This window comes from Sceloporus occidentalis, unplaced genomic scaffold (assembly GCF_023333645.1).
Source record: "Sceloporus occidentalis isolate IW3139 unplaced genomic scaffold, rSceOcc1.0.p SCAF_2, whole genome shotgun sequence".
Lineage (NCBI taxonomy): Eukaryota > Metazoa > Chordata > Lepidosauria > Squamata > Phrynosomatidae > Sceloporus > Sceloporus occidentalis.
In genome coordinates, this window is record NW_028316982.1 from 147,661,987 (window position 1) to 147,686,288 (window position 24,302).

The 24,302-nt window shown below is 41.7% G+C and overlaps 1 protein-coding gene across 2 annotated transcripts in view; it reads left to right on the forward strand.

Annotated features, from left to right (window-relative positions):
- Nucleotides 1–427: 427 nt before the first annotated feature.
- Nucleotides 428–24,302, forward strand: part of LOC149319138 (ATP-binding cassette sub-family C member 4-like) — a 183,945-nt gene continuing 160,070 nt past the window's right edge. Inside the window, exon 1 of one of the 2 annotated variants that reach the window (XM_089511171.1) lies at nucleotides 428–501. Coding sequence is in view for 1 of the 2 variants with exons in the window: in XM_089511170.1 (XP_089367296.1) it covers nucleotides 3,697–3,752 (56 nt within the window). In the remaining variant the exon portion in view is untranslated. Of the gene's footprint in view, nucleotides 502–3,676; nucleotides 3,753–24,302 lie in introns of those variants that run through there. The other variant, XM_089511170.1, reaches the window with a different exon arrangement.

A 24,302-nucleotide genomic window follows, 5' to 3' on the forward strand; every position in this document is an offset into this window, starting at 1 on the left:
TCTCTTAAAATTAATTCTTCTTACGACATATTTCTATGTTGGACATACAGTAACTAAAGATAATGTATATACTAATTGGGTGAAGCCATATCTGGAAAGTATGTGTAACACTTTAGATTTGCCCTTTTGGCAGATAAATTTACAAGGTGCTATGGAAATAAGCATTGGGTGATCATGGAGACATATACATTTTTCTGGGATAGTAAATTTACTATTGGATAGTAAATTGTGTAATTATGTACGTGTGGCAAATTAGCCATAATAATATATGTCCTTTGACAGACATTTGCAAACCCAGCTCGTCTAGCATTTTAGGACTGTTATATCCTGTTTTAATTATCAGTAGATCCAAATTATTATTATATAATATTTTACAGCAAATCAGTCCTGAATTCTCCCTAGAAGCCAAGATGACTAAACTGAGACTGTTGTACTTTGGACATATTGCTGACAGTACAGGCTGAATACCTCACCAAACTACAAATCCCAGGATTCTTTAAGGTACAGTCCTGGCCATTAAAGTGGTGTCAAACTGCTTTAATTTTGCAGTGTGGCTACACCTATTGTTTTGAGCACCCCCCCCCTGCTTAATGTACACATTTTTGGTTTGATCATGTTTTCTTTACTGTATTGCTATTCTGTAGACTAATCTGTGGTACTTAAAATGCAGGCCTATGAGTAACATCTTCCATTTCTTTCTCCTGTTTGCCTGATGAAGAAGCCAGTGAGACTTCGAAAGCTTGCAACATGTAATTGTGCATTTTGGTTGGCCCTATAAAGGTATCATTGTTTGGATGTCATTGGACATTCCCCAATGATTCCTATGGGCCAGTATTCCCCAATGATTCCCTATGGACAACTATTCCCCAATGATTCCCTATGGGCAACTATTCCCCAATGCTTCCCTATGGGCCAGTCTCCTCCAATGCTTCCCTATGGGCCAGTCTCCTCCAATGCTTCCCTATGGGCCAGTCTCCTCCAATGCTTCCCTACGGGCCAGTCTCCTCCAATGCTTCCCTATGGGCCAGTCTCCTCCAATGCTTCCCTACGGGCCAGTCTCCTCCAATGCTTCCCTATGGGCCAGTCTCCTCCAATGCTTCCCTACGGGCCAGTCTCCTCCAATGCTTCCCTATGGGCCAGTCTCCTCCAATGCTTCCCTATGGGCCAGTCTCCTCCAATGCTTCCCTATGGGCCAGTCTCCTCCAGTGCTTCCCTATGGGCCAGTCTCCTCCAGTGCTTCCCTATGGGCCAGTCTCCTCCAGTGCTTCCCTATGGGCCAGTCTCCTCCAGTGCTTCCCTATGGGCCAGTCTCCTCCAGTGCTTCCCTATGGGCCAGTCTCCTCCAATGCTTCCCTATGGGCCAGTCTCCTCCAGTGCTTCCCTATGGGCCAGTCTCCTCCAATGCTTCCCTATGGGCCAGTCTCCTCCAATGCTTCCCTATGGGCCAGTCTCCTCCAATGCTTCCCTATGGGCCAGTATTCCCCAATGCTTCCCTATGGGCCAGTCTCCTCCAATGCTTCCCTATGGGCCAGTCTCCTCCAGTGCTTCCCTATGGGCCAGTCTCCTCCAATGCTTCCCTATGGGCCAGTATTCCCCAATGCTTCCCTATGGGCCAGTCTCCTCCAATGCTTCCCTATGGGCCAGTCTCCTCCAATGCTTCCCTATGGGCCAGTATTCCCCAATGCTTCCCTATGGGCCAGTCTCCTCCAGTGCTTCCCTATGGGCCAGTCTCCTCCAATGCTTCCCTATGGGCCAGTCTCCTCCAATGCTTCCCTATGGGCCAGTCTCCTCCAGTGCTTCCCTATGGGCCAGTCTCCTCCAATGCTTCCCTATGGGCCAGTATTCCCCAATGCTTCCCTATGGGCCAGTCTCCTCCAATGCTTCCCTATGGGCCAGTATTCCCCAATGCTTCCCTATGGGCCAGTCTCCTCCAATGCTTCCCTATGGGCCAGTCTCCTCCAGTGCTTCCCTATGGGCCAGTCTCCTCCAATGCTTCCCTATGGGCCAGTCTCCTCCAATGCTTCCCTATGGGCCAGTCTCCTCCATTGCTTCCCTATGGGCCAGTCTCCTCCAATGCTTCCCTATGGGCCAGTCTCCTCCAGTGCTTCCCTATGGGCCAGTCTCCTCCAATGCTTCCCTATGGGCCAGTCTCCTCCAATGCTTCCCTATGGGCCAGTCTCCTCCAATGCTTCCCTATGGGCCAGTATTCCCCAATGCTTCCCTATGGGCCAGTCTCCTCCAATGCTTCCCTATGGGCCAGTCTCCTCCAATGCTTCCCTATGGGCCAGTCTCCTCCAATGCTTCCCTATGGGCCAGTCTCCTCCAATGCTTCCCTATGGGCCAGTATTCCCCAATGCTTCCCTATGGGCCAGTCTCCTCCAATGCTTCCCTATGGGCCAGTCTCCTCCATTGCTTCCCTATGGGCCAGTCTCCTCCAGTGCTTCCCTATGGGCCAGTCTCCTCCAGTGCTTCCCTATGGGCCAGTCTCCTCCAGTGCTTCCCTATGGGCCAGTCTCCTCCAGTGCTTCCCTATGGGCCAGTCTCCTCCAGTGCTTCCCTATGGGCCAGTCTCCTCCAGTGCTTCCCTATGGGCCAGTCTCCTCCAATGCTTCCCTATGGGCCAGTCTCCTCCAATGCTTCCCTATGGGCCAGTCTCCTCCAATGCTTCCCTATGGGCCAGTATTCCCCAATGCTTCCCTATGGGCCAGTCTCCTCCAATGCTTCCCTATGGGCCAGTCTCCTCCAATGCTTCCCTATGGGCCAGTCTCCTCCAATGCTTCCCTATGGGCCAGTATTCCCCAATGCTTCCCTATGGGCCAGTCTCCTCCAATGCTTCCCTATGGGCCAGTCTCCTCCATTGCTTCCCTATGGGCCAGTCTCCTCCAGTGCTTCCCTATGGGCCAGTCTCCTCCAGTGCTTCCCTGTGGGCCAGTCTCCTCCAGTGCTTCCCTATGGGCCAGTCTCCTCCAGTGCTTCCCTATGGGCCAGTCTCCTCCAGTGCTTCCCTATGGGCCAGTCTCCTCCAATGCTTCCCTATGGGCCAGTCTCCTCCAATGCTTCCCTATGGGCCAGTCTCCTCCAATGCTTCCCTATGGGCCAGTATTCCCCAATGCTTCCCTATGGGCCAGTCTCCTCCAATGCTTCCCTATGGGCCAGTCTCCTCCAATGCTTCCCTATGGGCCAGTCTCCTCCAATGCTTCCCTATGGGCCAGTCTCCTCCAATGCTTCCCTATGGGCCAGTATTCCCCAATGCTTCCCTATGGGCCAGTCTCCTCCAATGCTTCCCTATGGGCCAGTCTCCTCCATTGCTTCCCTATGGGCCAGTCTCCTCCAGTGCTTCCCTATGGGCCAGTCTCCTCCAGTGCTTCCCTATGGGCCAGTCTCCTCCAGTGCTTCCCTATGGGCCAGTCTCCTCCAGTGCTTCCCTATGGGCCAGTCTCCTCCAATGCTTCCCTATGGGCCAGTCCTGTCCTTTGTCCCAGTGCTTCCCTTAAGGCCCTCTGGGTGAGTGAGAGCTGTCCTTCCAGGGCTGCTGCGTGGAGAGCAGTGCTGCTGCCTGTCGGCGGTGTCCCGGGGGCTCCCCCTAGCGGCGGAGGGCGCCGTTGTCCCGGAAGCACCCTCTCCTCCTTCCAAAGAAGCAGAGAGAGGCAGAGAGGCGGCGGACAGGAGGCAGAGATGGAGGCGCTGGGGAGCCGCATGGGGAAGCCTAATCCGCTCCTCGAGGCCGGCTTCTGCTCCCGCATCTTCTTCTGGTGAGTCCTGAGAGGCAGAGTTACCCAAAGCTTTATCCCTTGGCCCTCCCCTTGCCTTTGAGCATGCACAGAGTGCAATTCTAGGAATCCCTGCACCAGCTTACCCTGGGAGGGTTTGGAGCACTGTTGTTTTCTTTGGAGACTTGGGCTGCATCCAGACTGGAGATGTAACCCAGTTTGTCACCGCTTTGCCTCTTTGGCTCTTTGCTATGGAATTCTGGGAGTTGGAGTTTGTTGTGGGGCCCCTGAAACTGGAATCAATGACCTCCTCCCTTTTCCAGAACCTGGATTTGTATTTCTAAGTCTGGTTTTTTCAAGCTGTTGTTTTGTAATGTGCTTCATTGTTCTTGTTTGTCCTACATTTCATGCTGCCTTGGTCCCACCTTGTGACCAGAGGTCCTCCTTTTCCAGGGCATGTCCTCCATTTCAGCCTCCTGTCCAGGAAGGATTCCACAGTGTCCTCTGTTTTGAGCATAGTTAAAAAGAATGGCTTCATATGCCTAGGAGTGTGGGGTTTTTCTATTTTTGTTTTGTCATGTCCTCCATCTTCATGCTCAGTCCTACATTTTGATGTGCTTTTGTGGTGAGGACACATCTGGCCATCCTGAACCAGTGAGGATCGGAGCTGCCGCATGCATCTACACTGTAGAGTTAATCCAGTTTGACGCTGCTTTCATGGCCCATGGCTCCATTGTATGGAACAGTGGGATTTGTAGTTTGTGGAGGTACCAGAGCTCTCTCAGTGCTACAAGTCCCAGGATTCTGGGACCTGGTTGGAAAATATACTGGTTTTGAAATACTTTTGTCCAATGGTTTTGTTATTTGAGAATCAGTTTCCAAGGGACTGATGCTCCAACTTTTCATTCTTCAAATATATCTATATATTAAAACACCTTTGCCTTAAGTAACTACAAACCATGTGCTTTTATCTGCTACCTGCATTTTGCACTTGTTATCGACTTTAATATGAAATAACACGAGGATATTGTGTCGTTTTACAGAGCCAGTGGTTGGAGTGTGGCTTAAAGATACTACAAATCCCATGATTCCGTAGCATTGAGCCTTGGCGGTTAAAGCAGTGTCAGACTGGATTAATTCTGCAGTGTGGATGCAACCAAAGCACTGTTCCTATGGTTTGTTTCATGGCTGGGATGGAACAGGAGGGTGTGTATGTGTATTTGGTGTGTGTTCCCGACTTCACAACTCACTCGCTTTATCTGTTGTATCTTATGTATATACTCTTGAACTTGCTTGTCTTGATGCTTTTGTGTATGTCTTCAGGGTGATGCTTTTGATGGAGTAGAGGGCTTTTTGGCTGACTTCCCAAGGATGCTGTACGCTGCAAGATAACGGGGGAAATGATTCATAAATACTTCTTGTAACTAGGTTGTTTCTTCCGTTTTTTTAAAAATGGAATTTGGAGCCTCTACATTAGGGTTCCTCAACTAGAGTTCTTTTGGAGTCCGTGAGAGATTGTGAATGGAAAATTAGCAAAACACTTTTTAAAAGCTGTAGATACCATCATTGTTATGCAGAGACTCCTGGAGACCTGAAATTTATTCTTCCAGGGTTAAAAAGTTGAGAAAGGCTGCTCTAAATGGACGAAAATGTGGATAGAAATCTGTGACGCGGCACCGCCCAGCCAAAATGTTACGAAAGTCAACTGCATAAAAGTTATCAGGCGTACCTTGTATTATTTAAGTGATACGCCACAATTGTTACCCGCAAGACATTCCATTCCTGCTTTCCATGTACTAAGAACCTTTAGTATTAGGATCACATTGCAAAGATACAATGGCTAATGGAGTGTTCCAAAAGAAAATCAGCCTGTGCTTTATAGACTATAACAAAAGCCTTTGACTGCATAGATCATGAAAGGCTATGGAACGCCCTTAAAGACATGGGCATGCCACCACACCTGATAGTCCTGATAAGAAATCTATACTTAGAACAAGAGGCTACTGTCAGGACAGAACATGAAGAAACAGAATGGTTCCCAATTGGCAAAGGGGTCAGGCAAGGCTGTATCCTTGTACCCTATCTGTTCCACATATATGCAGGACATATTATAAAAAAAAGCAGGCTTGGACACAGAAGCAGGAGGAGTGATAATAGAAACAAGGAACATTAGCAATCTAAGATATGCAGATGATACCATGATACTAGCAGAAAACCTCACAGACATAGAACAATTACTAAGGAAGATCAAAGAGGAAAGTACAAAGGCAGGCTTAATGTTGAACATAAAGAAAACAAAAATAATTACCATGGAGAATTTACACAAATTCAATCAAGGCAATGAAGAAATAGAAATGATAAAAGAGTTCTCATACCTGGGATCAAACGCTGATCAGAACGGGGACCGCAGTCAAGAAATCAGAAGAGGTCTGGGGAGATTGTCACACCAGAGGCTTACTGTGCTTAAATCGCTGGCAAAACGCCCCAGAAGCACAGAGGTGTGATAGCCAATCACACTTATGATGTGTCACTGAAGCGTCCCCTCTCCTCTCCCATCGACAGAGCATGAGCAGAGCAGCCATTTCTTCAATAATTTCTATTATGAAGAAATGGTTGCTCCGCAAACGCTCTGCTGATGGGAGAGGCGAGTGAACGCTTCAGTGATGCTTCAGAATCATGATCGGCTATCACACCTTTGCACTTCTGGAGTGTTTTGCTGGTGTTTGAACCATGGTAAGCCTCTGTGTGATAACCCCCTAAGAATGGGGAGGGCAGCTATGAAGGAATTAGAAAAGATCCTAAAGAGCATAAAATTAAAATTGTACAAACCATTGTATTCCCTATTACAGCTTCAGCTTCATTTATATACCACTTCATACTGAATTAGCAGTGTCTAAGCGGTTTACAACTGTAAGCTAATTGCCCCCAACAATCTGGTACTCATTTTAGCTACCTTGGAAGGATGCATGCCTGAGTTGACCTTGCTGCCCTTTTGCTGGTATTGAACTCGCTGGTATTGAACCCACAACCTTATGGTTTGTGAGTAAGTGGCTGCAATACAGGCATTTAACCACTGTGCCACCAGGGCTCCATGTATGGATGTAAGAGCTGGACAGTTAAGAAAGAAGATAGGAAGAAAATCAATTCGTTTGAAATGCGCTGGAGAAGAGTGCTGAGGATACCATTGGACAGCCAAGAAGTCAAACAAATGGACCCTAGAGCAGATCAGGCCAGAAATCTCAGTGGAAGCCAAGATGACAAAGCTGAGGCTGTTGTACTTTGGACACATCATGAGAAGGGAGGACACACTGGAAAAAACAATAATGCTAAGAAAGATGGAGGAAAACAGAAAGAGAAGAAGGCCACATGCTGGCTGGATGGACTCTATTAAAAGAGGTCGCAGATATGAATTTGCAGGAACTGAGCAGGGCAGTGGAAGACAGGGGGTCTTGGAGATGTCTCATCCACAAGGTCTGCGTGGGTTGAGATTGACCCGAGGGTGGTTAACAACAACAATAACAACAACAAAATATACTCTTGCAGCCCAGATCCGTGCAGATCTATTCAGAAGTAAGTCCTGCTGAATTTGTTGGGACTTGCAGTCGGATGACTTTGGAGACCAGGGTTTGAATCCCTGCTCAGCCATGGAAACCCTTTGGGTGACTTAGGGCATGTCACACACTCTCAGCCGCAGAGGAAGGCAACACTCTCTGAAGAAATATGGGCAAGAAAAGTCTGGGAGAGCTTGTCCTTAGGGTTGCTATAATTTGGAAGCGACTGAATGACACAGAACAACAACAGGATAGGTGTAGGATCTCAGCTGTGAATCCAGTGCATCATACTGTGGAGAAACAAAGAATGTACAGTTAACTTTCATCCCAGAAGAAAACTGATAAATTTAAATTGTAGTACTGACAGGTTGAATCTGTTTAGAATCTAGGTGATTTAAACCAAAGAAGAGGCTGATTTAGTTTGCCTGAGTTAAATCAGGCTTCCCGGTTACCATGATCCATGAATTTCCTGGACAAGAGTTTATACTAACTAGTTAAACTTACAGCACAATCCTTTGCAATGAAATAAAGCCTTCATAGTTCCTAGGATCAAAAGCCCAAACTGAGGCCCGAGTCTTTCTCATTACACACTTATTATCAGTAGAGAGATAAAGGCCATACTGATATTTTCCTGTGTGGTTCTCTTTGTTCTGAGCAAGGTCACTTAGTTGAAGGCAAGGGCCCCAATTCTTTATGGAAGCAAGTGGACACTGGAACAGATGCCCAGAAATTTCCCAAAGTAAGACTAGCAATGACTGGCCAAAAAGTAGAGTTCTGTAAGATGAGAGATAAATGCTTATGATATTTTCCTGATGGAGTCATAAATATTCATCACTTGCACTTATTGTAATATCATTTCTCATATCATATTCATAATACTTGATCTTAGGCTGACTATTTTTCTTTCATATGTAAAACCAGGCTTCAGTCACTCTGTCTTCATAGTTGGTCACACATTCAGTTTTAAGAGAGAAATGTAGATTTAATACATTGCTTATAGTCAAATTTCCTTTCAAATGAGGACAATATTGTTATGATCTCATTTAATCGTTTTATCTGTACAATTAATTTTTCCCCATCATCTTAGATAACACCTCCATCTTAAATCATAGAAAAATGTTTCAAATAGTTTTGGTTCCTCCTTTTATTCATAATGCATTGGTTTGAATTACACCTCACTTTCAAAGAAATGTATAAGTACTGTAATTTAAATTAATGAATACTGTTTAACTTGTTCAGTAACGAGATAATTCTGAGGGGCATTTCACACATTACTGAAAATGCTAGATAGGGTTGTTCAGTATGAAGTTCTACAAGTGAGTAGTACTGCATATGGAGTGGTGGGAGGGAGGACAACTATGCTGCCCACCAGATTTTGTTGGACTGCAGATCACAGCATTCCTCAACATTGGCTATGTTGTCTAGGGCTATTGAGACTTGCAGTCCATCAACATTTAGAGGTCTGCATGATTTCCACCTCTGATTTGTTGTTGTGTGCTTTTTCAAGTCATTTCAGACTTATGGTGACCCTAAAGCAAACCTATCATGAGGTTTTCTTGGCACAATTTGTTAGGAGGAGGTTTGCCTTGCCTTGCCCTGAGGCCGAGAGCATGTGACTTGCCCAAGGTCACCCAGTGGGTTTGATGGTTGAGCTGGGAATCAAATCATATATATCTGAAAACATCTGATATGCACATGCCAAGATGAACTGAAGTTTTTGAGCATGCGTTTACCACATATTGTTCGTCTTGTACATACGAGAGAGAGAGAGAGAAAAGAACTCTGATTTTCCCTTAGCTACTTGGTGTTTTCTATTTCTGGACACCGTGGTATTGCTGGATTTTTTTTGCTTCTAATGGCTAACAGACTGAACAAAGGAAGGAAAACATATCTGGTGGCCTTAGCAAGAGCATACATACATTCCTCTCCCACTTCATCCCACATTTTCAATATCTTGTGTGCCATAGCATTGGCCTACCTTGAAAAGTAGTTATGAGTGTTCCAAGGTAATATTTGCAGAGTACTTTGAACAGTGTGTGTGTGTGTGTGTGTATTACAAATTATTTTGGAAGGGGAGAAGAGGGCATAATAATGTAATTTTTTTGGGGGGGAATGTAAAAAAGGATGACGTAGTTAATTAGATAGACTGGAATTCACTAACAGGGTTTTATTGCATTTGGCTGCAGAATTAACGCAGCTTGACACCACTTTGACGTTGTTGTTGTTGTTGTGTGACTTCAAGTCCTTTCTGGCTTATGGTGACCCTAACTCGAACCTATGATGGGGTTTTCGTGTCAATATTTGTTCAGAGGAGGTTTTCCATTGCTTTCTCCTGAGACTAAGAGCATATGACTTGTCCAAGGTCATCCATTGGGTTTCATGGCTGAGCTGGGAATTGAGTCCTGGTCTCCAGAGTTGTAGTTCCATGGCTCAGTGCAATGAAATTCTGAGATTTGTAGTTTTGTGATATATTTAGCCCTCTCTGTCAAGAACTCTGGTGTCACAACAAACTACAAATCCCAGGATTCCATAGGATGGCACCATGAGAGTGGTGTTAGACTGCATTAATTCTGCACTGCATTAATTCTGAAGTGTGGTAGAATGGATTTGTAAAGTTACTAAACATAGATCGTCATGTAGAATCTCGGCCATAGTTTGCTAGTTGTTTTTGTGGAGTTCTAACCATTTTTGACCAGGTTTCCATTTGTAAATCTATTTTTTTTAAAAAAATAAAAAGATGACTTGAACAACACATTAAAGTAACACTTTCAGTAAATAATGTTGTATGTGGCACTTTGTGAAAATAGTTAATATTATTTGGGAAAGTGGCAACAAAAGAAAAGAGAAATCCCTCCAAACTTCATAGTACTCCTATGGGGCAGCTAGTCACTAAGGATGTAATTCTTTGCTAATTTGATTCTTAAATAGAGCAACAAATAATTTTAGAAGTTTTTTCCCCCCACTGTGATAATGTCTTAAAAACAGTGCAGTTTTACATTGCAAAGTTCTGTAGGCACAGTTTTTGGAGACTATTTTAAGTTTTGCACAAATTTTGCAAGTCTTATTGTTGTGTAGAAAATTGCATATTCTGTGCAAGAAATAGCAGCATTTTTGTGCAGAATATACTTACTCTGCACAGAAATATTATTTTCCATGCAAAAAATGCTCTGTCCTACTCAGAGGATAGTGTAGCTCAAAAGTCGCATGTGGTATTTTTACATAGTAAAGAACATTTTCTGAGCAGTGCTGATTTCTGCACAGGAATACCCCTGTGAATTTTGTGTAGAATAAGTCCCAAACTGAAAATATTCTCATTAGTCCAAGATTTTCCTCTCCATGGTTTTCTGACACAAATATTTTTGACCATTTTTTAATATTCTTTCCATCCAAACTCAGAACTAATTTAGAAATTGGATTATCTTGTAATCCAAGATAATTGACCTGATTCGATTTGACCCTTAGTTTCCCTTTAGGATGGGTGCTATACAACTTGTGGAAAGGCATATTGACCTTACCTAGAGATTTTAAAATCAGAATAGAGCTATGACAATAGTTCTGGTTTAATGGAGAACCTTTACTTTTCCTTGCAACCCCTGTGACAAGTGAGGAGAAATGTGATTCCTGCTTCCCTCCAGTGTCTAGGTGCACATAAGTCTACACATACTGTTTCTTGAAATGCTTTCTGAAGCCAAAGAAGTAGCTTGAGAATGCTGCTACTTTGGACTATATTTCCCAAATTCTTAGTCAGAGATTTGGAGAGATGTTGTCCAAAAAAGGTGACATTTTTAAGGTCTGGCTGGCAGGCATGCCATCTGGGGAAGATTATGTACAAGGTACTGGCAATGTATCAACAGCTAAAAGAGCACCTTAGGTCATAAGTCATAGCAGGTCTTCTCTACTAAGTGACTGCTAAAGGCTGATTACTGAGTCACTTGTCAGATTGCTCTTGTAAATGAACTTGTTTCCCCTTTGTTCCTGTCTTGTTACTTGCAATTTTTTTGTTCCACAGTCCATTTTTTGTTTCTGTTATATCTGAGAATGTGTATCTTAGACTGTGCTCGTTTGCTTTTAATTTATTTTCCAGTCTGATACAGAGTTCTGAAAATGGCTGCAATAATCAGCTTCTTGAAATGTATATGGACTAATAAAATACAGTGATGTAACCATTTCTTTGTGTGAATACACATGTATAAGCCTGTGTGTACAAAAGTATAACATGAAAACCTCTCCAGGAAGTAAACAGTTATGAATTACATGTTGTCTTGGCCTTTTAATAGTATAGATTCATCAGTACAAAACACATAAAGCATAGGAAGAAGCATGCTAAACCAGACTGAAGGCCTATCTAGTCCACCATTCTATTCACACAATGGCCAAACAGTCAGTTGTGGGAATCCCACAAGGAGAATATAAGTGCAACCTGCATATTTCATGCTTCAGGTCCCATTGAACATTGTGTGGCTTAGATTTCAGTAAACATGTGTAGAAATGCACCGTAAATATGCTAACTGTTGACCTCTTAATTATCAAAGAGAGGCTGATGAAATAAAGGAAGCCAAGGTTGAAAATCCTTTGTGATTCACTCAAAATGCTCTCACCAATGCTGTTTCAGAAATGATGCAATCGGATTGAAATATTTGTTTCTTTCCTTTGCATTATTGTGTAAAGCACAAGTCGCCTAACTAGTTAATTCATCTTCTTATGACTTTTCTGAGACCCAAGACAGCTGTATGCTCTGTTTGTAAAGGATTGCACATTGGACTCTGACTAGCTCAGTGCCCCTAGGCACTTAACCACATACAGTAAACTTTAAAGAATAGCCATGTGGCTCTCTGGGGAGTCTGCCAAGGCAGAAGGATGTCTTGGGCTCTATATACTTTATACTGAAACTAATTCAAAATTCCAGATGCACTTGGGAAAGGGAATTTGCTGATCCATGTATTCCTTTGCAGAATTTATTCTGCTGTACTTTGAAGGTTTTAATTTGCAAAATAGTTTTGAGGTGTGTGGCATGGAGTAATTTTGGGGAAGAAAGGACAGCATTTATCCTGTACAGCACTTCTGAGAGTGTTTCATGTTATATTGTTGTGATTAACAACCATGGTAGAGAGCCAGTGTGGTGTTAGTGTTAGCCTGGGATTTAGGAGAGATCCACCTTGAAGTTACTACTGAGCCATGAAACTCACTGGGTGACCTTGCATCAATCACTCTCAGACTAACCTACCTCACAGCGTTGTTGTCAGGAAAGAATAGGACAGGAGTGACCCATGTTCCATGTCCTGAATTCATTAGAGGAAACATGGTATTTCAATGCAATGAATAATAATAATTAATATTTTTGATAAGATTTAAAGTGGAGTATTTACATTGACCCATGGAGTATTTACATTGATCTGTGGACACAATGACCCAGGGTCAATTATTTGACTAAAATTTCTAGTTATACATGAGTGTATGAGTATAAGCAAGAAGTATGCAATGTCTGAACATGACATTCCTGTTTAGATACCATGGCTTATAACTGTTGATACACTTGTTACCCATATGGTTTGTGGGTTGTTGTTTTTTTTTTGTATAAAATGATAAAGCAGTGGGACAGATGGGATGCATCTTATCCTTGGGTCCCCAGAATTTGTTGGACTTAAGTTGCCAGAAGCTCCAGCAGGCATGGGCAGTGGTGAGGGATTTAGGGCCATTTGCCCAACATCTGCAGACCCACAGGTTGCAAAGCTTTGATGTTGTTCAAAAAAGTGGAAATACATTCAGCTCTCTGTATCCTCAGATTCTTTATTCATTGATTCAGCCATCCATGGCTTGAAAAAAAAATCCAAAAAGCAAACCTTAGTTTTGCCTTTTTATATAAGGGACACAATTTTACTATGCCACTGTATTTAATGGGACTTGAGCATCCATTGATTATGATGGAACCAAACCGCAGCAGGTACCAAGGGCCCACTGTACAGTCGTTTGTTGTGTTCAAAGATTAAAGTGTAAGAAATGAATGAGAGATGTGAGCTGTTAAAAAAGGTTGCAAATAGGAACAAAGGAAACTTCCTTATACTGAATTTGACCAGTGGTCTCATTTAGCTCAGTACTGTCTGCTTGGACACATAGTGGCTCTTCAAGGTTTCAGTCAAGATTTCCTAATCTGAGTTTGTTGTTATTGTGCGCTTTCAGTTGTTTCTGATTTAGTGTACTCATGGGGTTTTCTTGGTGAGATTTGTTCAGAGAAGATTTGCCACAGTCTTCCTCTGAGGCTGAGAGAGTTTGGCCACAGCTGAGTGAGCATTCAGACCCAGGCCACTTACACCACAGCTGGCTCTCAATCTCTGTTTTCTGAATGCATAGAATCATAGTGTTGGGAGAGACCCCCAGGGCCATCCAGTCCAAGCCCATGCCATATATGAAAGCAACCCTGACAGATGGCCATCTGGTCTCTGTTTAAAAACCTCCAAAAAGGAGACTTCTCTGCACTTGGAAAGAGTATGTTCCACTGTTGAAGAGCTCTTGCTATCAGGATGTTCCTTCTAATGTTTACCGCATGCACTCAACTATAAGTCAACCTCATGCATAAATCAAAGGCAAATTTTGGGGACAAAATTATGGATTTTGATATGACTTGTGGATAAGTCCAGGATAAAATGTAGGGTCATGCAACAAATGATGTCAAGGGTGAAGTTTACTGTCTTCATACAGAAGTGTCTTAATCAGATCCTTCTAAACTTAATTCCTCTTGGCACTCTTAAGGGGAAGCATCAAAGAGGTGATGTCAAGTCCTTCTGACTTTCCAATAACAAACTCTGGCAATCTCTGTGCTGGGGTGATGGCACACATGCCCACAGAGAGGGCTCTGAGTGCCACCTGTGGCATGTGTGCCATAGGTTCGCCACCACTGGTCTAGTCTTTAAATTCATTTAGCTTTGGCTGAGCTGCACTCCAAATAACCTCAGTCCCAAAATTGGTTCACACCTGCAAGTTTATATTGTTTGTTCACTATTCAGGTTGTGACTTGCATGTATGAGTTATTTCTGCAGACAATAGGAAGGAATACTGCAGAAAAATATTATGCAATAGTGAGAATTCCAAGAACAATTAAAACAAGACTTAATAACGGGATTAATGATATTATTAATATTTTGACTGAAGTCCACGAAAGCTTATGCTATCAATTTCTTTCAGTCTGGGTGGTATGGTAGGATTATATCTTTTAATACTTAGTCTTACTATTTCTGTTACTATTACTATCAAAAACATAGTCTCTTCAGGATTTATTTTTACAGGAAGCTTCATTTTGGCATGATTTGGATGCACCTTCTTGTTAAGAGAAAGTGATAATAATCATGTTTTCTAACTTAAGGATGCAGTCTTTCAAATCCAAATCTTAGGATATTTCACAAGCTGACAAATTTGAAGGTACAGTCGGCCCTTCTTATACACGGATTTTTTATACACGGATTCAAGCATCCACAGTTTGAAAATGTTCAAAAAAAGTAAAAATTTCAAATATCAAACCTTGATTTTCCATTTTTTATAAGGGACACCATTTTGCTATGTTATTATATTTAATGGGACTTGAGCATACACGGATTTTGTTATCCATGTGGGATCTTGGAAACAAACCCCAACGTATAACAAGGGTTCACTGTACTTGGTGATTTAATCTATTTCCTTGAGAACATCCGCAGCCTTGATTTTCTGCTATGCAACTTGCATCATAATTCTAACATTACAGGTAGAATGGGTTGTATCCACATGAAACAGTGAGTCTGAATCTTAGCTTAACTCCTTATAAGCAAGTACAGTGGGCTCTTGGCATCCACAGGGTTTGATTCTGGGACCTTCCCCTTGCCACCAACCCCCCTGAATGCCAAAATCCATGGATGCTGAAGTCCTATTAAATACAGTGGAATAGTAAAATAATGTCCCTTGTATAAAATGGCAAAATCAAAGTTTGTTTTATTTTCAAGCCATGGATGCTTGAATCCATGGATGAATAATCTGCGGATCTGGAAGGCTGACTGTATGACACCACAGATAGCTTTACTTCTCCTGTTTGACTACTCTCATCAGGGGGAATTGGTTCAGTAATCAGAAGCTCATGTAGGAGGGAACTTCGTATTGGCTTGTTTATGACTTATGATGGTGTAAACTGATTAATACCACTGTAAATCTTTTTTATTAATCATTGCACAGAGCCCAACTCTCTACTGACATTGTGCAATCAACTAAATCCTCCTAGGACTAACATTTTAGCTGCTGCAGCTCCCATCCCACTGCCATTTAGTGACCAGTAGAGAGTAGGAGTCACCAGATACAGAATCAAGATATCAACCTTTAGGACCTCCAAAGGATATTGACAGTTCCTGGTGGATGATGTTAGCAATGTGTGTCTGGTTGTAAGGACACAGCCAGATTCTTCTCCAGTGCCCCATTTTTTTTGGCCAAAAAAAAATGACCACGGGGTGGGAGCTGCAGGAACTGAAAGGTGAGTCCTGGAGCAGGTGAGAGGGCAGTCATATGTACTGTATATAATCGACTATAAGTTGACCTCATATATAAGTCAAGGGCAAGTTTTTGGGGCCAAAATTGTGGATTTTGATGTGACCTGTGGATAAGTTGAGGGTAAAACTTAGGCACATGTAACGAAGGATGTAAAGGATGAAGTAAAGGAAAACAATACCAAAGAACTTACAAAATCACAGCAGGCATAGATATTTGTGCTCATACTAAAGGCTGGATGGATGAGAGAGTAGAAAGGTGTCAGTGCTTCCAGGGCAGATTAAATTCTTGCCTTTCACCATATATACTGTATATGTATGTTTTGTATTTTACGTACTCTATTTTAATGTACACACACACATATGAACATTAAACTACAGTACTTAGATTGACCTGTGGATAAGTCAGCTCTGGTTTTTTGGGTCAGTTTTTTAACCTAAATTTCTAGACTTATACATGAGTATATACAGTATTTTTGCCTGTGCAGAACTTTATGATATGTCTCCTAATGCATGATCATGGGTATTATGTGTAAGCCAAGTCTTGTGGGGTGCTTCATCAGGGAGGGTCCCTGTTGCTACTCTTCAAAAGGTACTAGGTAATTCCATTTGTCTTCTCTTCCATTTTTTCATATCTTCCATTTTTCTGATCTAATTGTTTTCAGGGAGGAGGTAGTAAAAAGACAGAAGAAGAGGTGAGAAAACACCTCTTACAAATTGGCGAGGCTGTCTGGATTCTCTCCCCTCCCTCCGGTAAAATTCCATTAAGCAGGCAGAATGGTTATACAGTAAAAGCCTAAAGTGGATGTGTTCCTGGCTTGTTGCTCCTCTAGTAAATCAAAACATGAAGCTGGGTTTTGAAGTTGGCTAATGGTTCACAGTTCGCTGTGGAACAACAACAAGTTTGCACTTGTTCTTGTTGGTGAGTTTCCCTTGAAGGGGAAAGTGGTTCTTGGCTCTGGAGGTGTGAGGAGGGTGGCACCCTCTTTGGGCTATACAGTATTAGGGGGCCTCCCCTATGTTTCCATGGCATTTCTGCATACTTTTTGTACTCTTGTTTTGCATGCTTGTCATTTCAACTATGCTGCTGTCCTTTACCTGGGGTAAAGAGCCAGGACCTTCCTCCAAACACTGGTGGTAGTGTAGTATTACATTCCCTTTCATCAGTTCTAAGGTCAAGAGGAAATTTAGGAGCTGTGAGGCCAAGGAGCCCAGAATACCTTGATCATGCAGGATCATACCAGCAAATATCTTGGCTCTTTCTACCACAAAGAGCAGAAAGGTTCCATGGCCACTTCTGGACAGAGACACTGTGAATGCATGCATCCAGTAAGATGGCTAAGTTTTACATATCCCCCATCTGCCTTGTCACAGGAGAGGCTGGTTGAAAAGGGTGGGACAGGAATCAACAGATTTGCCTTGATGAGAAAGCAGTTCCTAGGTTAAGTTAGGAAGTTCCAAATGGTAGACTTGTGCATTTTCTTTTAGTTTTTGGTGAAATCACACTAAGTGTGCACACTGGCACAAAATACTGTGAGTACATGTACCTTAAGACGCATCAAGTTTCATTATTACATTGAGTCTTCTCTGCTGTGCTGCGCTGGTTGTAGAATACCATAGAGGCCTATTTGGCACCAACACATGTCATTCTGGTGCCAGTGAAAAACATGGCGTTTCTACTAAAGCCTTGTGGCCTGATTGATTTAATCTAGACTTTCACCTGTGTGTGTTTAACACTTTCTTAAACCGTTTTAACTGGTGTTAAACAGTCTTGTTTTAATCTGTCAAACTGTTAAATCTAATGTAAGTCTTCTTACATTATTCTTACTGTTTCAAATTGTAAACTGATTTTATTGTATGCTTCCCAGAAATACTTGCATACAGGGTGGAATATTTTACATAAATAAAAAAAACTACATAGGATAGAAGTGTAAGATCTGTTATCTGTGAAACATGTTATCTATGAAACAATTTTCTACTTATATTTTGATTTAGCTAGTTATTTCGAAAAAGAGCCACTGTAATATTTGCATTTATGAGTAAACTTTGTATTATTTAATGAAACAGCAGAATAGCCTTGTATGCCATAGTTTCCTCACTTTGAATTGTTCATGTTAACTTTAGAGCATTACAGTATATGGTTCTTAAGTGTAGATGAACCTCCCAGTGTCAGTGAAAATGCAGTATTCTCCTTGAGGCTGAAGTTGGCTCCTGGAACCCAAAGAGACTCCTCTATTGGGTGGTATCAAGACTTGTTTGACTCAAATCTGTATGCAGATTATAACACAGAGGCTTACTGTCATTAAAACGTTGCTAAAACATCCCTAAAGTTCGATGGTGTGATCACCAGTTCTGCTTGTCCCTCATGATTAAATCGCCATCGCTTCTCCCATCATTTAAGCATTCGTGGAGCAGCCATTTCTCTAATAACAGGAACTTCCGTTATTGGAGAAATGACACTTTAATGATGGGAGAGGTGAGGGAATGCCTCCATGACGATTTAATCACAGGGGACAAGCACTTTAGGGATGAGTTAGCAATGACGGTAAGCCTCCGTGTGATAATCTCCATAGAGGAGAGTGCACTGTGAAGTGTGCCATCTCAAACCAACAATGTATATTGAGGCAGGCAAGAACAAGAAACTGCTCACCCCCTCAAAAAAACAACAACCTTGTGGGCATGATTTGTGGTTTAGGTGCATGCCCTAACGCAGCTGATTAATTAACTTTATTTTGAAAATGCACACAAATAAGGAACTGAGAATTGGGAAGAATGAACCAACTTCAGCCTCATGTACTTTTCATGACTGCGTCCTTCCTTTGTTATTTTGTATTTTGGATATCAACAAGTTGGATAGGCAAAAGTCAAGTCCCCCTTGTTTGGTTATGCACTGCTAGTTTGTAAACTAGTGCAAGCTAGTTTATGGAAAAATGATTCCCCAGAGCACTGATTTGAAAAGGCTGTTGAGATTTGGTATTTGTTGGTGCACTGGCTGAGAGTTTGCTTTTGAAAGCTTGGGCCAAGATCTGTTTTAGTTATGAACATTTGTTGTGCACTAAGGAATGGGAAAATTCCTGTTGCTATATTTGTATGTTCTGTTTTTGTCTAGCATAGGCTGGCATAACGTGTGCTCCACCAAATGCACACGTCCCCATTGCCAAGTGCTTGACAGACATTCATCCTCCCCCACTTTTCAGTTTTGGATAGGCTACAAAAGCAAGAGGTTTACTGAACCCTTTATGTCTACTGCCTGACATGACTGGTAGGCTGCATTTGGCTTGGTGAATTGCAAGATGTGTACTACTTTAAAGGCACCATATCCTGCTTGATTTTGGAAGTTAAATAGGGTCATTTCTGGTTAGTACTTGGAAGGGAGATGGCTAGTGCATAACAGGTGCTGTAGACTATATTTCAGAGGGAAGTAATGGCAAAATGACTTCTAAATATTCCTTGCCTGTGAAATTCATGGGGTCACCATAAGTTGACAGGTGACTTGAAGCCCACACCACCAAAGCCTGGTCAGTATTTTGAAGTGTTACTAAACCTTAGAATATAGTTCCATGAAAGCAAATTCCAATGAATCTAATGGGTCAAAGTTACAGCCGACCTGACTTTCCTTGAGAAGCATTCCACTGTCAAGGTACTGCTACAGAGAAAGCCTTTATATGGTATGTATCAATTTAGCCTCTCGGAATCGGGTTGCCAGAGTGAAAACTGGGGACAGCTCAGTAATAATAATAATAATAATAATAATAATAATATCAACAACAACAACCATAATAATATTTCTTACTCTACAGTCCCCATGGACTGAGGCAGGTAACAGCAACAGATTTCAATACAATACATATACAATGCACACTCACACACACACTGCATATAAAAACACATAACATGAGTTAAAACTCATAAACCAGTCAAGACATGTAATGTCAGTGTAAAAGAACATATAAAACAATCAATTCATAGCTTAAAATTCATTATTTAAAATTCATAATTTAAAAATAATCTGGATAGGCCTTCCGGAAGAGATTGGTCTTTAATGCTGTTTAGAATCCAGGCAGCATATTCAGCTGTTAAATCTCATCTGAGAGGTCGTTCCACAGTCTAGTTGAAGGAAATGTCCTCTGAGTGACATTTGCCAACCTATGCCTGGCTGACTGGAGTAAATATCCCCCAGAGAAACTGTAGATGGGATGGATTATACAGGAGGAGGCAATCTTTACCTTTAATGATTGTGTAAGAGCAAATTTCAGCAAATGTTGCTTGCTACCTGACAAGCAACACTTGCTGACATTCTCTCTTCTGCACAACCCTTACAGGTGCAGCAGCTGTCCACAGTTTTCAGTATGGCAACCTCGGAATAGTGGAGCACGTAATAGGATTTAGATGTTGATTCTGGGTATGCAGCAAATTCTAGGTAAGCTCATATGGAGAGAGAGAGTCTTTCAAATATCTTGGCTCCATGTTTTAGTATTAACTTAATATTACTAGGTGCATATTACACTTATACACTGCCTTCTTCCATGGAGCTCAAGGTATTGCCCATGGTTCTCCTCTTTCTCTCCGGGGTGCATCTTCACTGTAGAAATAATGCAGTTTAAATTATTCGCTATTTTAAATAACACTATTTTAACTGCCATGGCTCCATCCTACAAAATCTTGGGATTTGTAGTTTTGTAAGGTACTGGCACTCTTTGGCAGAGTTGGCTAAAGACCATGTAAAACCTTTAATCTCAGGATTGCATACAATGAAGCTACAGCAGTTAAAGTGGTGTCAAATTACATTATTCCTACAAGTGTAGATACCGCCTTTGTTGACCACAGAGAGTGGCAATATGCAGGGATGGTTTAGATTTATGGTCACCTTATGAGATTTTTACCTAGTTCTTGTGCAGTTCTCATGATCTTTCTGTCACCCCAGACAGGAATTTAGGCAACACAATTTTTTAGTACTAAGAGGGCTCTTTGGCCAGTCCGTCATGCCCAGTTTTGCAGTGCAGTCATCCCATTTTCACATTGCTGCTTTTCAAATGACTTGCAAAGAAAGAGTATGAGTGTTTGGCCTTTAGGTGTGCTGTGTAGATACTGATGTTGAAAGATAAGCAGTGGCTGGAGATAAAAAGTCCTAGGAAATCTGCACACTTCTCACCTACTCTCCTGCTTCCCACTCCATGCCAAGAACATAGTCTTCATAATGGTAGAGGTGGAGGAACAGGGTGGGAGGCTAGTAATAAGAAAAGAGTCCTTGAGTAGTGTGGCAGTAATTGGATGCAGAAGTCCACTGTTGGTTCTGTGTTTAGGCAGAATAAGGTACTTTTCTCAAGGGACAGGTGTTTGTGGTGACGGTGGACCCCACCTTTCCCTTGAGTTCCCATAAACTAGTTTGCTGACTCCAGGAAACTACAACAGTGAAGGATGCAGTACTGTTGTTGTGTGCCTTCAAGCCATTATGGCAACCCTAAGGCAAACCTGTCATGGGGTTTTTGTGGCATGATTTGTTCAGAGGAGGTTTGCTATCACCTTTGCCTGAGGCTGAGAACATGCGACTTGCCCTAGGTCAGCCAGTGGATTTCATAGCCGAGCTAGGAATTGAACCCTGGTCTCCAGAGTCATAGCCCAACATTCAAACCACTATGCCATGCTGGCTCTACTAGTGTTGAAATAAGATTTCCCTGACAGTCTCTTCAGATATGGACTGCTAAGCCAGGGCGAGTAGCTGAGGCCTTTCAGATGTTGCTGGATTGCAACTCCCAGCACTTCTGCCAGCATGGTCAATGATGAAGGATCATAGGATTTGATTTACAACAAAATAAAAAATAAAATCTGGAAAGCCACACTTGCCCATGCCATCTCTCAAACTTCTTCTTTTGTACTGCTTCCCATCTTCCTTCTTTTCATTAATGAGCGCATACAAAATTCTATACATGTTTGGTGCTGATTTGGGGGAATGAGTTCCAAAAGGTAAAGTATATTGATAAAGAGGCATCACAATGGGAAAAAATGTAAAAGAAAGTTTATTTGATTGATTTAGTGCCCTTCTTTATAGGAACTTGGGGGGGTATAACAGTCTTGATTAAAACTACAAATTACTTGGTTAAAACCACAAATTAAAAAAATCGAACACCACCAGTCAAAAATCATAAAATTACACATGTTCAAAATGACAAATATCTAAAAGCATAAATAACAAATATTTGCTAAACTGTAAAAGCAATATAGACGCCCGCAGTCATTAATATTTGCATTATGCCCACAAAGCATGTTCAAATAGATATGCTTTAAATGATACATGAAAAACAAAGTATATAGCGGAATAAAAGTAAAACTGGAAGACATTTGCTGCCATAGTATTGAAAACATGTAGCAGTCAGCTAACATAATAGAATATAATCCAGCATTGATTATCTTAATATCCCCCTGATTTTTATATCTTCTGTAATATTTTACTGTATTGTATTTATATTGTATTTGTATTTGATACTGTTTTGTAATCTATAACTTTTAAAAAAAGAATTCTATATTTTATGTTTGTTGGTTTACAACAAAAAAAAAGTTGAGTTGAACTGACTGTAATCAAAGCCATGCTCACTTCAGCGAAGAGATAAGCATGCTGGCATGATAGTACTAGTGAGGATTTCAGTTCTGGCAACTGAGTCAAAACTTCATGGAAGGAAGATCAAGAAGGTTTGAATATCTGAGACTTGACATTTGATAGTAACATTAAGGAAGAGTTAAACCAAACAATACTGCTCATTAATGCCATTAAATGCAGATCATTGAAATGTAACAATAGTTTTTCTCTTTCCTGTTTTACATCTGGTGAGTTATCCCATCTGTGTGACTAAATCAGGCATATATACATTTTTCTTAGTGCTTTTTGATCAGAATTATTTGATTCTTTCCCCCTTCCTGTGGCATTGAACTGTACTGATGAGTAACTAGTAGACATCTATAAACCAATTTGACTTTGCTTTTAAAAATGTTTAAATGGCATGTAATCCTTTTTTAAAAAATAAAAAAAACACTTTACAGTATAATATAAGAAGATACAACAAATCAAAGCATGAAACTAAAATCTTTCATACTTTGATCTGTTGTGTCTTCTTATATTTTATGTGCATTTCTTGTGTTTTTTGCTTCTGTTCTAGAAGTAACTGATGACTTCTGTGTCATAGTAGCATTTGAATCCAAACCCTAAGGAACTATCCAATGTACTGAACATATTTTGAGCATAGGCTTAGATTACACATTGCATTTTCAACATGCCAAAATGAAAAAAGGTGAAAGATACAGCTAGCCCTCCATGTCTATGGATTTTTTATCCACGGATTCAAGCATCCATGGCATAAAAATATTTTAAAAACATATAGATTCCAGAAAGTAAATCTTGATTTTGCAATTTTATATAAGGGACACCATTTTACTTGTATTTCATGAGATTTGAGCATCCACAAATTTTGGTATCCACAAGGGATTCTGGAACCAAACCCCAGCGGATATCAAGAATTCACTGTATTTCCATCTCATAGTAGGTTCTGCAGCCTCCCTCTGTTTTGGGGTTTCAGAAAAACATGAGAACCATGAGCCAAAGACAGTCTTGAGCAGGAAAAATCCAGAGCTTGGAAAAGTTAATGTTTGGACTGCCTCGCCTCTGATCCCCAAGTTGGTGAGTGAGGTGTGTGTGTTGGATTTTGAGAGTGGTAGTCCCCCTCCCCAAATCAGCCATTTACATGCTCTGGGAAAATCCCTGCTATCATGAGCATGGTGATGCATGAGGCACAGTGTTGCCTTAGTGGAAGGGCTTGCCCCATGCGGGGAGAGGGCACAGCAAGCACTTTAAATCTTATTCTTCTCAGGCCCAAATAGGAGTGAGCATGAAAGTAGCGCTAATGAGCAAGCTAACAAAAAGACTTAAGTAGCAGCAAAATCTTGCAAGGTAATTGAAAGTCCAAAGGGCAGTGAGTCAGAAAGGCTTTAGAGTACAAAGCTTCTTCTCACAGGGATTGAGGGGAAGAGGGGGGAAAACCCACACTTTCTTCTGCAGCCTGAGCAGAACAGATGCGCAGGTGGCAGCCTTAAAGGACTGCTTCTTTACTCACATTTCAGTTCTGTGCCTTAATTGCAGGTGGTTTCCTGGTTGTTGGAAGATGCTGGATGAAAGTTGAAACATGTCTCATCTGGGGGCCAAGTAGTTGAATCAGCGGGTGAATATGGGCACTGCCTTCAAGTTGATTTACGGCAACTATGAATTTTTCATAGAGTTTTCTTAGGCAAAGATTATGGCAAAGGTGATTTGCCATTACCTTTGTCTGAAATATAGCCTACAGCACCTGGTACTTGTTGAAACTCGTTTACCAAGTAGTATATTGAGAATCTCTGCATGGAACTTCTTACATAAGCCAGTCCTCAGTGGTATCCGGTTATGAGGAAAAGAAAATGCTATTTCATAATCTGAGACATAAACCAAGACAGTGATAAAATGATTCAAGTAGTTTGCTAGAGTGATACAGCCAATTGGCTTTCAACGTGAGTTGCGTGTA